This window comes from Mirounga leonina, unplaced genomic scaffold, assembly GCF_011800145.1.
Source record: "Mirounga leonina isolate KUSES-001 unplaced genomic scaffold, KU_Mleo_1.0 Mir_170, whole genome shotgun sequence".
Taxonomy (NCBI): Eukaryota; Metazoa; Chordata; class Mammalia; order Carnivora; family Phocidae; genus Mirounga; species Mirounga leonina.
The window spans coordinates 35,855,666-35,870,816 of record NW_023270433.1 but is presented as its reverse complement, the minus strand read 5'-3'; the positions used below and the strand labels follow the sequence as shown (position 1 = coordinate 35,870,816).

At 46.3% G+C, this 15,151-nt stretch overlaps 1 protein-coding gene across 3 annotated transcripts; it reads right to left on the bottom strand.

The window, feature by feature from the left end:
- Positions 1-1,089: 1,089 nt before the first annotated feature.
- VCP (valosin containing protein) lies at positions 1,090-15,105 on the bottom strand. 3 transcript variants are annotated; one of them, XM_035016396.1, is made up of 17 exons: positions 14,838-15,105; positions 11,386-11,497; positions 11,018-11,190; positions 9,732-9,874; positions 8,989-9,119; positions 7,974-8,105; positions 6,961-7,063; positions 6,181-6,314; positions 5,968-6,103; positions 5,498-5,610; positions 4,927-5,091; positions 4,718-4,840; positions 4,256-4,468; positions 3,759-4,067; positions 3,330-3,485; positions 1,900-2,054; positions 1,090-1,755 (listed from the first exon to the last, which is right to left on the bottom strand). In XM_035016396.1, the coding sequence occupies exons 1-17, from the start codon at positions 14,852-14,854 to the stop codon at positions 1,650-1,652; spliced, it is 2,421 nt and encodes an 806-aa protein (XP_034872287.1). In that variant the 5' UTR covers positions 14,855-15,105; the 3' UTR covers positions 1,090-1,649. The 3 variants fall into 3 exon arrangements, with proteins under 3 accessions (XP_034872287.1, XP_034872288.1, XP_034872286.1); XM_035016397.1 differs by lacking the exon at positions 14,838-15,105 and adding an exon at positions 13,427-13,515; XM_035016395.1 differs by lacking the exon at positions 14,838-15,105 and adding an exon at positions 12,111-12,183.
- Between the last annotated feature and the right edge of the window lie 46 nt (positions 15,106-15,151).

Below are 15,151 nucleotides of genomic sequence, written 5' to 3'. Positions count from 1 at the left end.
CAATACCACTTGTCTTCTAATCTGTTCCTATAGCTTGATGCAGAGGCACCAACCAAATGTCTTTCCCCCAAAAGATCTTGTCTTTGGCCCACAGTGAAGTTAGGCTGCCAACCCACAGGGATGAGCCATATGGATAACAGAATAACAATGTTCAAAGTGGAAACAAGACTGAAGGCTAGCCATCAGGACACCTAAATGGTGGGAAAACCAGAAGACGATGAAAGACAGAATGTGGTAGAGAAAGTATCATGGAAAATGAGGGCATCAACTCAAATTTCCAACGTGCAAAAATCTCTACTTCATAGCACATGAATTCCAAATGCCCCAGTTTCATCAGCCAGTATAATTATCTTGTGTCCTTGTAGATTATCTATCTTTGTAATCCGTACCAGCGACTGGTGTTAGTACTAGGAAGACCAATAAAAATTGGGGGATTATCATCTCTGAACCATATTCCTCTCTGGGTAAGGCATCACAGTACTGATCCCAAAAGCACTAAGTGATTATGTTGGTACCTGTTGAACAAAAAGGATATTCTATAGCTGGATATGGACAAAACTATGCAAGCAATCATCTGAAAAAAGGTGAGCAGGGGAGGATGTATAGAAAAAAAACACATCCAATACTAGAATTTTATATTAGAAAAAAAACTATTTTTTTTTATAATACAAATTATATAAAGGTGGACATAACTGTAAGTGATCCTCAACCAGAGCATGAATGTTTAGGACTTTTTAGATGCCTGTAAATAACATCCACCTCAGACAGAGATTCTCTTTCTGCAACCTTTAAGATTTTTGGAAGGCACCCCAATTCAGTCCTTGGTCAGGAAAAGAGAGCTCTGCAGCCTAACCTTACCATCCACATCAAACACAACTAGAGCTCCATCAGGCAGGCTGTACCCCCTCCCCTGCAGTCCTATTCAGTGATAATACAGACATGGGGCAAGGTGGCAGTTCATACCACTGTTAATCAGAAGGGGAAGAGGGTGCATTCTTATTTTAATTTTTCACATTTGAAGAGTGCCTTGACAGTAAGGGGTAGCCCAAGGCCCTTCCCAGGAAAAGAAGCAGGCAAAGGGGCCAGGACTCAGGCTCCATTTTGACCCAACGTTTATTGTCCTTTTACAACATGTCATTTTTGGTTTAGAAACTGCTTGTGATTAGTTTTCCAACATTAACTCAAAAGCATGTAAAATAAAATCAACCTACTCTCTATATAAACACCCAGCAACTGTGGCCCCTCGTCCTCCTGCCCAGGTTGGGTAGAGGGAAGGGAAGGCTTGGGTAGCACTGAGTGAAGTGCAGATGCTTTACTGTGGGGAGTGGCGGTGGTGCCTTGGTTCACACCCACACAGGTCTCCTGCACTGCCCCAAACTACAACAGAAATGGCGTAGGCCCAAGGCCCAATTCCCTGTTGGTAATTCACTCTCCGCCTCCCAAATGAAAATCGCTTTTATTTTATCTCTTTTGTTTTGTATTTTTTTGCAACAGAAACCCCCTGTCCAGAGTCTGACTGTAGCTGAACTGTTCAGACTGAGGAATGGAGCAGGCCATGGGCACACCCCTGGTCCCTCCTAGGCGAGCGCCCCCACCCTCAGGGAACAAGGTCCAGCCAGGCCAGCTCGCTGCTTGCTGGCCACCACCACTTAGCCATACAGGTCATCATCATTGTCTTCCGTGTACACGCTGCCACCTGTGCCGCCTCCACTGCCCTGACTGGGGCCAGCTCCACCTTGGTTTCCTGAAGGGAATCTGTATGCACAAAAGCAGAGCCAAAAAAGGGAGTTAGGATAGGGCCAGTGTAGGATTAACCCGCCAGCTTCCTTAGGACTCCCATAACCTTGGATGTACAGTTACCCAAAACCACTTAAGTACTGCCCACTGTAACGCAATTACCTGAAGCTGCCAAAGCCCCGACTCTGCTGAAGGGTCTGAGCAAACATCTCATACTTCCGGATGTCATTGTCACTGACAGAACGGCGGGCAAAGCGCATGGCTTCCTCAAAGTGATCTCGGCGGATCTCAGGCACTGGATCATCTTCTTCTACCTCCTATAGGGTTGGTAAACACAGACCACCAGGGCTAAAGTTCAGCCTGAATTCTTTCCCTGGCCTTCCTGGTCACCCCCCTCCCTTACTGTCTCCTGTCTCTCTAATCCAACCTGAATAGTTGCAAGGCCAATCTTCCTAAAACTGAGTCAGTGCCCTACTTAAAAACTGTTAATGCATTCTGGAAAAAGCCAAACAGTACGGACAAAATCACATTAGTGGCTGCCAAGGGCTTAGGGTGGAAAGAAGCGGCTGACTAAAGTGGCATGAGGGAACTTTCTGGGACGACAGCAATTTATCTAAACTGTGATAATAGTTATAGAACTTAAATACATTTGTCAAGATGCATGGAGACAGTATACATTGAAAGGGTGAAATTAACTATATGTGAATTATATCTCAATAAAGCTAAATTTTAAAAATAAAGTTTCTTAAAAAAAACAAAAAACAAAAACGAAACCACCTAAATTTTAAAAAGATAAGGTACATGACTTTCAGCGCTTACCACATCTGGATTACACCTTACCTAGTGGCCTCACTTCCAGTAACATATGCCCTCTTAAATCTACCCAGGTTTTCCCCAATTCCTGCAATCCTATTTCTTAAGCCAGTTATTTAGGCTGCTTATTACCTTAGCCTTTATAGTCTCCCTTCATAACCCAGCTCAAACTCTATCTCTTCCACTAAGAAGCCACTCCGATTGCTGTGACTTAAGAGATTACTCCATAGGATTAAACGTATCAATAGTTTCTAAGCTTTTACAGGAGGGAAAAGGGATGTCTCAGAACTCCTACAAAAGATAAAGACAGCCTTTCATTCATTTATTTAGTCATTCATGAAATCTCTAACATGGTGCCAAGATACACTAGGAAACATGCAAGATAATACAGATTCCCTGTCTTTAGAAAGCTTACATACACACCCCAAATCCTGCATTTAATTTCAGTAGGTCCATGGACAACCAAGGAAGGACAGGCCCATGGATCCTAGGTTCTAAACCCCGCTCTATTTGTTTATGTGCACAATCATATTTTGATTTCCCTCACAGAGCCTACTTCAGGCTGAGCATATAGACTACCTATCTCTTCTCAGCCTTTATAATTCCAGACTGAAGGGATTAATACTCAGTATTCTTTCTCTTTGATGCCCACCTAAAAGGGCATCTATCAGATAGCTTTCCAAAACCTTATACTCTTAACTCTAGAGCATGATAGAGCTTACCTCTAGAGCATGTGGCTCCCCACAACTGGCACATATGAGGAAAAGATGTAGACTCACCATGGCAGACGGGTTGGTCTGCCTCTCTCGTTCTCGCCTAATTTCACTCTCGATGGATTCACGGATGGCCAGCTTGCAAGCACGCTGGCAAATCTCTGTAAGGTCAGCTCCAGAGAAGCCATTAGTCATCTTAGCCAGGAACTCCAAATCCACATCCTAAAAGAAGCAATAGAGCTACCTTAGCATTTAGCCTCCCCTCCCCTATAATACACTGATCTCTGAGCCACCCAAGAACTCCTAACTCCAGTTTGTGCCATCTTTCGCCACTGCTTTACTCCTGATTCTGGACTGTATTAATACCTTCAAGTCTTCGTTCTCCCTTTACAACCCTATCCCCGGAAATCCCCAATGGAATCTTTTCTAGGAACCGAATGCTACACTAGGCTGAGCACTCATAGAAGTCCGTATCACCAATGCCCTTGCACCTGCCTTGGCAACTGGGGACTTGCGCAGGTTGGCCTTGAGGATGGCAACACGGGACTTTTCATCAGGAAGTGGAATATAGATGAGCTGATCGAGGCGGCCAGGTCTCAGGATAGCAGGATCAATGATGTCAGGCCGATTGGTAGCGCCGATAATAAACACATTCTTTTTTGTAGACATGCCATCCATTTCTGTCAGGATCTGGTTGATGACTCGGTCTGCAGCCCCACCACCATCTCCAATGTTACCACCACGCGCCTTGGCAATTGAATCCAGCTCATCAAAGAACAGTACACAGGGGGCAGCTTGGCGGGCCTATGGGAGGGACACATGGACTCAAGCATTAACACAATTGGGTCTCTCAGACCTGAGAAGGAAAGGAAATTAAAGTGACCTTCACTGCTCCAGCTGAGCTGCCAGAACAAGATGGTTTCAATTCTCCCAAGAAACAGCTACCTTGCTGCCAAACAAGTGAACAGATAGCTCAGCTGCTTGTAGCTCACCTTGTCAAAGATTTCCCTGACATTGGCTTCAGACTCTCCAAACCACATGGTGAGCAGCTCAGGACCCTTGATGGAGATGAAGTTGGCCTGGCACTCATTAGCAATGGCTTTGGCCAACAAGGTTTTCCCACAGCCAGGAGGTCCATAGAAGAGTACTCCCTTGGAGGGTGTCATGCCAAATTTGAGGAATTTGTCTGGGTGCTCCACAGGATACTAGAAAGAAAAGGAAAGAGGGTTTGGCATACCCCCCAGTTCGAAACAAACCTAACCAAACAGCAGCATCCCTCGCAACCACGCCATGGTGTAAAATCAGGTTCTCTAGGAGCTGGGTCCTTAGTGCCTCCGAACTGAGAATAGCAGGTTCATGAATTATGCTCTCACAATTCCTGCACTCAATTGCCAACACCCCAAGCCACGTACAATGTACTAAGCTGTGACTCATTCTGGACCAAATTACCCTACCTGGACGAGCTCCTGAAGCTCACGTTTGACATCTTCCAGGCCCCCAATGTCCTCCCAGGTCACCTGTGGTACCTCCACCACAGTTTCCCGCAGTGCTGATGGATTGCTCTGGCTCAGGGCCCACTAAAAAGAAAAACTGGGGATGAGATTTGCCAAAGGAAAGGTCAAAACGCATGTGTGTGTACCTGAGATGGGGGTGCAGTCCTTACCCGGAAGTCATCCATAGTAACTGCCAGAGAGTTCATGACTTCAGCATCAATAGTCTCATCCTCTAAGTCAATGAGGTCCATCTTCTTGCGGATAGCTTGAAGAGCAGCTTCTGAGCACAGGGCTGCTAAGTCAGCACCCACATGCCCATGAGTCTCATTGGCGACCTGCACAGAAAAGATCTACTTACTACCCTGTCTCCAAGACCTAACTGCCTTAAGAGGCTCAGAGACTACAAAATCCTGGCCCCTTCCCGTGACTCCTATCTCTGGGTCCTCCCATTCTCCTGAACACATACTAGCAGTTCTTTCAATGGCTGGGTTTTAAATAGTCAAGCCTAGACGTGGAGCCTGGAAATAAAGCTGACCCCAAAGTTCTGGTTTACTCTAATGTGGTATCAACAGAGAAACATGCCAACTCCAGTTTCCTGGATTCAATCTCAGATCACTTCCTTTTCCCTGCCCAAGAATCAAAATGTCTCTTTATATCTTAAACTTGTGTCCCTAGCCAGTTCACTTTAACTGCCTAGAAAAAGATATCCTAACTCAGGGCCAGCCCTCATCATCACTCCACCTGTTCCAGGTCCACATCGTCTGCCAGCTTCATGTTCTTGGTATGGATCTGAAGAATTTCCAAGCGTCCTGTAGCATCAGGGATTCCAATATCTACCTCCCTGTCAAAGCGACCTGCGGGACAGTGTGTGAACACAAACAGGGCTCATTTCTGGTCCAGAGGGAAGAAAGGACAGGTCTCAGGTGACCAACTATCCCTGTCTATCCAGGACTGTCCCGGTGTTAGCACTGAAAGTTCCGTGTCCTGGGAAACCCCTCAGGCTCAGGCAGACCAGGATGGTTGGTCACCCTAGACAGGACATGGAATAAAGGAACAGACCCCTAGGCCCTATCACTGCAAGGAGTTTCAAGAAATCCTCAGATTAGGTGACTTAAATGAAGGACAGGCATGGGATCAAAGAGATTAAGCTCAGTAAAGCTATAGTCTCCCTACGAGCAAGAGTAAGTTTGAAAGAAATTTGGGGTCCTTACCAAATCGCCGAAGGGCTGGGTCAATGCTATTGGGTCTGTTTGTTGCTGCCATGACAATCACATGTGCTCTCTGCTTTAGGCCATCCATGAGGGTCAACAACTGTGATACAATACGCCGTTCCACCTCCCCGTGGGTCTGTCAGAACAGGATGTCTGGTCAGAAGTGAAGTGAGGACCTTTCAACCCCCACTATCCCCTCGGGTAAGTTCCTACTTTCTCTCTTTTGGGAGCGATGGCATCTAGCTCATCAATGAAGATGATAGCAGGAGCATTCTTCTCAGCCTCCTCAAAGGCTTTACGAAGGTTGCTCTCAGACTCACCAGCCAACTTGCTCATGATCTCAGGACCTGAAAGGATACAGAATAGAAACAATGACGACTGTTGATGATACGAACGATATCCTTCCTCAATTCCAAAAGAAATCAGATCTCTTATCTGGCCAGCCCATAGACAGGTGCTGTGTGAAAATGTGGTAACCTCTGCCTACTTTCTCACAGACTCTATCCCAGGATAGCCACCAAACTAGGCTGGAGAGAAGCCAAGGAACTCACAACACGTATTTCACAGTCAAGCTCTAAATGTCAAGATGACAGCACATGCTCTGGGACCTCTGGCCAGAGCAGGAGAAGCAGCACACCAGATGGACCTCTACCATTCCCCAGGAGCCAGCTGATCTCAGCCGGTCTACCCCCCAAACCCTCTCAAATAAATTATCAGACAAAATTTGAGTTCTCATTCTAACTTGCTCCCCCTCAATGTCTTCAGCCTTTCCACAATCTTTCTCAAGGGGAGATAGATCAGGGGGCACCAGAGCACAATACCTTCCCCTTGTTGCTTTTCTGTCCATAATGTACCCCAGCAGAATAAAGATGAAATATACACGAGGGCATGTGTGCAAATAAACATGTCCATGAGTTCTCTAGTTCACGAGACTGGATAGTGCTCAGCTCAGAGTAAGGTCCAGCCAAACACAAGGTGAACCAAGTCTCCTACCATTGATCAAGAAGAAGAAGGCTCCAGTCTCATTTGCCACAGCTCGGGCAATTAGGGTCTTCCCAGTCCCAGGAGGTCCATAGAGCAGGATTCCCCGAGGAGGCTGAGGACCGGTACAGAGAATATGATTAGGTTCAGAGTCCTACCTTCCCCCAACCCCATCCATTCTAAAATGGTTTGACGGTGGCTCTATCTAGAGAGGATGAAAATCAGAGCTCGACCCTGACATCAGTAAGAATAAGCTCTCAGCATTAACTGCTAGGAAATCAGTTTACCTCAGACCATACTCACTCCTCTTATTAGCAGAGAAAATACGGTCATAAAACTGACATTTATGATTATACATTGCAAAGAAGACTAAGAGCACAGAAACCACCCTAAGAAACTCTAATGTGGCTAAGTCTGAAGATCCTGGGACTACAAAAAAGCAAGAGGCCACTAGGCCAAGGGCTTGACTTTGGACAGACAAGGGCCAGGACTAGCTTAGCCATCTAAGAAAGAGTACTGCCAGAGGCTCACTCATTCCTGTAATCACAACCCTCTAGGATTTACTATGATATCGGAATGCTTTTCCTACCACCAACCACAACTTTTCCTCTTTGAAGCTGTCTTTTCTGTGGCCTCATCCATAGGCTGCACATGGGAAATGCCCACATGGAAGATAAAATTATTTGTATGGTACATACTAGAGAAAGGAGTAATTTCATCTTCACTGTGACCCATGATATGCAAACGGTTAGGAATTACATTGCAAATCTGCAATTCTCAAATGTTTTGGATTCAGGACCCTTCACATCGCAAATTTCCTGAAACTTCTATTAGGTGGTACTATTATAGACAAGTTGACAAACTATGATGAGATTTGTTTTTATAGGGTCCATCAGATAAGAATGTTTTTTACATTTTTAAAGAACTGTAGTAATAAAAAAAAAAAAAGATATGCAACGAAGAACGGACTGAATCTTCATTAATCACCAGCCGAGGTTATGTCCCACAGGACCCAGGAGGCTCACCTTGACACCAATTGCCTTAAAGAGGGCAGGATGTCTGAGGGGTAGCTCTACCATCTCCTTTATTTGAGCCAGCTGTTTCCTGCAGCCACCAATATCATCATAGCCTACTTCATTCAAGGATTCTTCCTCATCCTGAATATAGAGGAGACCAAACAAACAAACAAAAAAAATGGAGGAATATTAATATCAGCAAAAGTTGAGTTTCTCCAAACCCTTCTACAATCTGATGTAGAGAAATCTGTTCTATGATTTCCTCTAAGGGGATCCTGACTCAAAGAACTCTAAAAATCCCACAGCAAAGATTTCTAGCATAGCCTTTCCCTTTCACACTGTCCTTAGTATTATTACTGGGAAGGGCTCCCCTAAGACCTAAAGCTGGAAAGTCCGGGAAATGGGCAGAAGTCTGGATGCGTTCATCAACGTCACTTCTACAAAAATTATGGTTCAATCTAGATTTTTTTTTTTTAAAGATTTTAATGAGAGAGAGAGAGAGAGAGAGCACAAGCAGGGGGAGCGGCAGGCAGAGGAGAAGCAGGCTCCCTGCTGAGCAAGGAGCCCGATATGGGACTCAATCCCAGAACCCTGAGATCATGACCTGAGCTGAAGGCAGAAGCTTAACTGACTGAGCCACCCAGGCCTCCCAACAATCTAGATTTTAAAAATCACTGGTATCACATAGGTCTGAAAATAAACAGCTGATTTTCCCACCTCTGGAAAGGAGCTTAGTTCCAAAGAGCACCCAGTTTTATTTTATTTTTATTTTTTAGAGAGGAAAGGGAAGGGCAGAGGGAGAGAGAAAATCTCAAGCAGGCTCCACACCTAGCATGGAGCCTGAAGCAGGGCTCCATCTCACAACCCTGAGATCATAACCTGAGTCGAAATCAAGAGTCAGACACTTAAACAACTAAGCCACCCAGGCATCCCAAAGAGCACCCACCCCATTTTAGTAGTTATCACGTAACTGTCCCACTTTGTAATCGTGAAATTGGGTACTGGAATGAAGGAGAGAACTCACCTCTCGTTTGATAGGCTCCCCTTCACAGTGGATCACTGTGTCTGGAGCAACAATGCAGTAAGGGCTGGGATCTGTCTCCACTACTTTGAACTCTACAGCACGCATTCCACCCCGGACAAGGAAAATATCTCCTATGAGAGCAATTAGCACAAGTGCCATCAGAGAGGTCAAATACCAGAGCAAGTGAGAATCCCTCATCAGTACCTGGAGTCTAAAATGCCAAATTCACTAGATATTGCTCTTTTTCCCTTCCCACCTCCACTTTATTAAGCATCAGGCAAGAGGAGAAAGCTAAACTGTGAAGAGTCCCTCTGCCACTCAAGAGGACACTGAACAAAACCTTATGGGCTTCTAGCACATCAGGTTTTGGCCTCTGGCCTGAAGCCCATAAGGTTTTTGACTTCTGGGCTATAGGTAACCAAGCTTTCACAACCACCACCAATGGTCAGGCTGTGCTAAATATTAAATACACTTTGGACTGTGACACAGTCAAGTGCCCAAGTCCTCCTTCTGGGACAAAAGAGAAGAAAGCTTACTCTACTGAAGCAGGGAATGGGAGTAGGGAAAGGGGGGGGGAGGGAGTGGGAGGGAGAAAGAGGGAAGGAGAGTACACATGAGCATGTATACAGAATCTATGTGTAAGCACACATATATGAGAATGAGATAAAGACATTCCAAGGCTTACTCCCAGCTAGCCCTACAAACCACCATCCTTAAGCTCAGTCCCTAAAATTATCTCTCACCTTTCCGGATGGGTCGATAAGCTTCCAGGAAGTATGGCTTAAGGTATACCTCGAAGAGATTGCCAGTGATGCCTTCCACCGTGTCATCAATGGGTAGCACATGGATACGTTTGCCGTACTTCACATCAGGGCACGGCTGGATGCTGAGGATGACAAGCAGACTCCACATTACCAACCACACTGCAGCCCCAAGCACTGGGCATCCGAAAGGGCCTGGAACAGAGAGCTGATGCGAGTGAAAGAGAAAAGGCAGGGATGGTTTTAGGTGAAGAGAGGCAGGAGGGTAGTGTGGGAGTGACGACAAAGGAGCAGCCAAGCAGAACTAAGACAAGACATACTCAAGTGGGGTAGTAGCAGGAGCCATTAGAAGAAGCTACTGGGGCTAGTCACTCCTCATCAGTGAGCCAAAAGGAAGACCCACACATATAAAGCCCCCACAATAAAGAAACAGAAGAAAGGGTCTTCAGTGAGAGATATCCAAAGATGACCCATTCTGTATCAGTAATCCAGTATTACAAAGGGAGGCCTTAGTCAGACAAATGACAGGATCAAAGAAATAGAACTGATAAAAATCATCTCAGCCAGGTGATCAGAGGACCTTGACAAAGTGACTTAGCACCTCCAGGAAGGCTACATGAAACCTAGAATCCATGAAAAATAATCAGAAGTCTGAAATGTTCCTGGCCAGGTGACAGGTGGTTGAATAGCAGTGGCTAGTGATGACTCCAAGACGGGGAAACCTCTTGCCTCAAGTTATGTCCAAAATCGCTCAGATTGAAGCTATTCAGGGATCTGACTCAAACTATGCCTCTCTCCTACATTAACTTGGATCCTTAAAAAAAAACCTACTTGGAGTCCACCTTCTGTGCCCACACTTCCACCTCATTCTGGCCCCGACAAAAGCCATTATTTCAACATAACAGTGAGATCATTTCATAGACAAACACTCTCAAATGGCATCCTAAACCAGTGTCTAGCATGTGATAAATTATACCTCTGGCATGCATGCATACATACATACATACATACATACATACATAAATAAATAAATAAAGGAATCATGAAAATCACAGAAATCCAACTTGTCCCAAGGGTCATGCAGAAGTAAATTCTGAAGTCCCAGGGAGGCAGAATCAAAACCTAAAGACAACCCTGCTGTATTAAGTCTTTCCATGGCTAGGGGGCTTCTGCTATTTGTAGCTGCCAAGGACTTCACTGGGGTCCCGTCTATAATTCAGGCTGTCTCTGGCCTCCCATCCCTCAGGGGCCAAGAACCCCACACACACCTGATGACATCCCCTAGGTGTACGCGGAGGTTGTTCCGAACAACTCTATTCATTCGAATCTTCTCATCAGAACATGTGTCATCAGAAAGCACAATGCACACAGCTTCCCGCCTCTTCTTTCCTTTCAGCAAGACTGTGTCACCTCGGAACAACTGCAGCTCATCCATCTTGGGCTGAGAAAAGAAGGTTAAGGCCTTTGGGTCACTGGGCCGGGGTAAGCAGCAGCCCTGGAGGCTAGAATACCCAGTAAACCCCACTCTATCTGTGGTCACTGCAAAAAAAAAAAAAAATGAGGAAAGAAACCTGGGAAAAACCCTCAGGTTAAGTTAAGTGCAACAAGGAAAGATTGGACCTTGGACCCAACTTACCTGGGACAAAGACACCACACTGTTGTCCTCATTGATGGCTTCATCGACAATTAATCGATTGGGACGGTTCTTCTGTTTAAGAATGGCTGTTGATAAGTCATCACCTTTTGAACTAGAAAGAGAAAATGAAGTTAGTCCCAATACATACTCCAGTCCCAGGGGCCCCACCAGTCTCTTAAAACTCACACTTAGGAAAGAAATAGTGGATAAATGAAGCTGTCCCTACACCAGAGAGGTGAAATAAAGGACATTCAGCCAAAGTCATATAGAGTAACATTTAGCACATACAGTTCCCATTCCAGCAGCTCTTGGTATTCTGAGCACTGGTATCCTAGCTGTAAAGGCCCCAAGTGATCTCGCCCCAGAGTCAGGAAACTATGGCCTGAGAAGACTAAATAGAAGTAAAGGCTGAGTAACAATTAGAGAAATGACAATAGTCTTAGTATGAGATAGCGATTAGGAGAAGGGGCTCTGCAGTTAGACCTGCTGGATCTGAATCCCAACCCTGCCACTGCTTAATTGTGATCTTGGGCAAGTTACTTAACCTCTCTGGATGTTGATGTCCTCATCTGTAAAGAGGCGAATACAGTAGTACCTGTCTTAGAGGATTATTGTCTTAAGTGAGATAATGAATGCAAAATGTTCAACACAATGCCTGGCACATGGTATTAATGGTCACAATGTTTAGCACTGCAGAACAAAGCATAAGCTATTTCTTTGCTAACCTTCTTGGAGAATGAAGTGAGCAAGACAACTTCCTGTAGGGCTCAGCGAGGCCCAAAGTCCCACCAAGCAAGCCTGGGGACAATGAAGCAAAATCATTAGCGCTAACATCCTTACTGGCTAGACCAGCTGAATGCCAGAGCATTCTATATACCACAGAAATGCCAAGCATAATATCTGGGGAAAACAAAACAACTCAACTAACAGATCTGAAACCTTCAAAAAGACGCTCAAGCTCAAAAACAGCTTTACAAATCTCTGCAAAGACATATAATTTCACAATGGTGGTTCAAAAAGTCAAAACCAAGAAATGATGAGATGTGGAGCAAATCCAAATCCCTCACCCAAACCAAGGCTGCCTGAGTAAGCTTGGTTTAAACCCTCTAAGTAGTTTCAATCATTTCCTAGATCATTCACCTTACACCAACTTCTTAGCTCATCTTCAACCTTCAGTAACTAGACTCAGTGGGCTCTCCCTTTGAAAAGCTACCTTCTCTTACTAAGGCTCAGGAAAACCTGAACATTAACCAAAACAGGGAGACCAGACAATGGAGGAAATGAAAAAATAAAAAGGAATCTTTTCCATTAATTATTCCTTCACTTAACAAATTAGCAAGTATACATTACAGGCCAGGCACCATCCTATGATCTGGAAATACATCAGTCAACAAAACAAAACAGTATTCCTGTTGGATATATCTTCACAACTTACAAGAAAAAAAGATGCCTATACTCCAGAATACCAGCTAGGGAGTTGTGGGGTTTCTCCATCTTTTGGTTCTGATATACCCAACAGAACTACAAATCCCATTCATCTAACAAAGTTGTAAGCTTTCCGCTGATCCTCTCACACAGGCTGCATATTTAATCATCACCTTAAAACTCATTTCCAAGAGTGGAGTTTCCTCAGCTTAAACCTGCCTCCTCAACCTAAAAGTGTAGCACTCTAGGCCCAATGATGCATAGCAGGCAGACTCTTCCAGTGCTTATCAACACCCTGGAGAACAAGCATGGTCAATATGGCAGCTGAAGGAAATTTAAACCCATCAATTCTACCCTCTCTCTCACACATCAAAATACCCTCCAAGGACTGCCCACCTTCCTGTTTAATCTATGGGACTGGGGCTAGAGAAAAATAAAATGCCAGATGCCCCTAGTCATCATAGTTTGTATTTGTATTTTAACCCCAAAGCTGCATTCTAGGAAAACTTATCTGCCTACCATTCCTGACCCTGGCAATGGAGATGAGTAGTATGCCCTTCCCTTAAGGTAAAGACCTTTACTTCCATATCTATCTACTAAGATCAAAGGAAGTAACCTCTAAAAGAGAGCTTCAGCCTGATCGTGGGCCAACAGCAGTCCTGGAGGCTCTTTGGGGACATCCCCCATTGTCTTCTGCATGAGTCAGGCCCTTTCCAGAACTCCAGCGGGCCACAGGGGACTTGGAGGGAGTTCAGGTAAGAGTCATCAAGATGACCTAGAGGTTAGAAACCATCTATGATGCCAGGTTCCAAGAATTTTGAATTTTTATTTTTAGTCTTGAAAATAAATGACTGACTGAATAACCTAAGAGAGTATTAATAAGTAATGGTCCTTTTAAACAGACATCCAACTAATACTTCGCCTCGGTTTAGAGACTTAAAAAAAAAAAAAGGGAACACACCTCAAAAAACTAAATTCTCTTTAAGTCAGGAAAGTGATTTGCATAGAAGAGTTTCCACATGATGGCTTTTTTTTTTCCCCCAGTATCTAAAGCTCTTGATTCTAAATATAATGGGCAGATGGGCAGAGGTGGTCAGCTTTTATCTGATGCTTTCCTGAGGGATGGAGGGCCCAAGACTTCTCAAGACAGCAATTTGGGGAAAGGAGCGTGTGTGTTCAAAGAGTTAGGGCAACTCTAACCTTCTCACCAAAAAGGCTGAAATCGAGGAAGTCCCGCAAATTACCAACTGAGATTCGAACTTTAGCAAAAGCCCAAAACAGTACAGAAAAGTTCCTACCTCCCGCCCCCATTTCATAACATTTAAGAAAAACTGACTAAAGCTTTCTCATACCAACCTAAAGTACGAAGAAGGCCAGAAACGAAACGCAGGGCCCTCCCTCTCCCTAAAAGCTCCTCACTACTCAGGTCGTGAGGATGTCAACCAAGGGCCAGGCCGACCCAGCTCCAAAAAGCCGTCGTGAGCTTCCCTGAACTCGCGGAGTCTTCCCCGCTCCGGCCTCCGCCGGTCTCCCGGCTCCTAAGACCTTCACATGGCCCAAAGTCCACGCCCACCGGGCCCAGTTAGGGTGTCGGGCCCGCTGGGCCTGCTCCCTCCGGGGACCAAAGGCCTTTGGCGGGTAGTAAACCTGATCCCAGGTGGGCGCCCTAAGGCTCTGGGGCTCCGCGCCGGCAATGCGGTCCCGCACACCTCACAAGAACAGGACAGCGGTTCCCAGGGAGCCAATCAGGCCGGCCGGGCCTGCATGACACAGCACGATCTGGCCCAGGCCCCGACCCAGGCCCAACGCAAGCCCGGCCTAGGGGGCGCGCGGCTGCGCAGCCAGACCCAGACCGGACCGCGGCCCCTCATCGTCCCCCTTCTTCTCCCTTCCCTCTGTCCCTCCTTCCCTGTCTCCACCTCTTAGACGCGCCCACGGCCAGGCCCGACCGGGCCTACCCAGCGCGGCGAGTCCCCAGGTGCGCGCACCCGCAGCGGGCGGGCGGGCGGGCGCGCGCACACACTCACTCAGCTCCAGAGGCCATGGCGCGCGCCTCTCCCGGCCGGCGGCTGTGGCGGCCCGAGGGTAACGGCTACGAGGGGTGGCAGGCGACTGACTGGGCCGGGGCTCGGCTCTCCCGGGCAGGGGGCAAGCAGCAGCGACAAACCCGCAGGCGGCCTCCTTCTCGCTTCCTCCTAGCGGAACCGAGGCGGTGGGCGGGCGGTATACACTAGCTCCTGATCCGGGAGGGGGCAGCAGCAGCGACGACTCAAACGACGGCTGCAGACGCTGCGCTGAGACTGAACCGAGAAGAGCCGAATCATCGGAAGGAGAGGTGCTC

Bases quoted from the DNA above. Each gene is read 5' to 3' on its own strand.
- VCP (XM_035016396.1), bottom strand. The intron at 9,875-11,017 runs GTGTGTGTGGGG...TGTCATCCTCAG, and splicing joins CACCTAGGGGATGTCATCAG to CATCCAGCCGTGCCCTGATG. The intron at 3,486-3,758 runs GCAGGTGCAAGG...TGCTTCTTTTAG, and splicing joins GCAAGTCCCCAGTTGCCAAG to GATGTGGATTTGGAGTTCCT.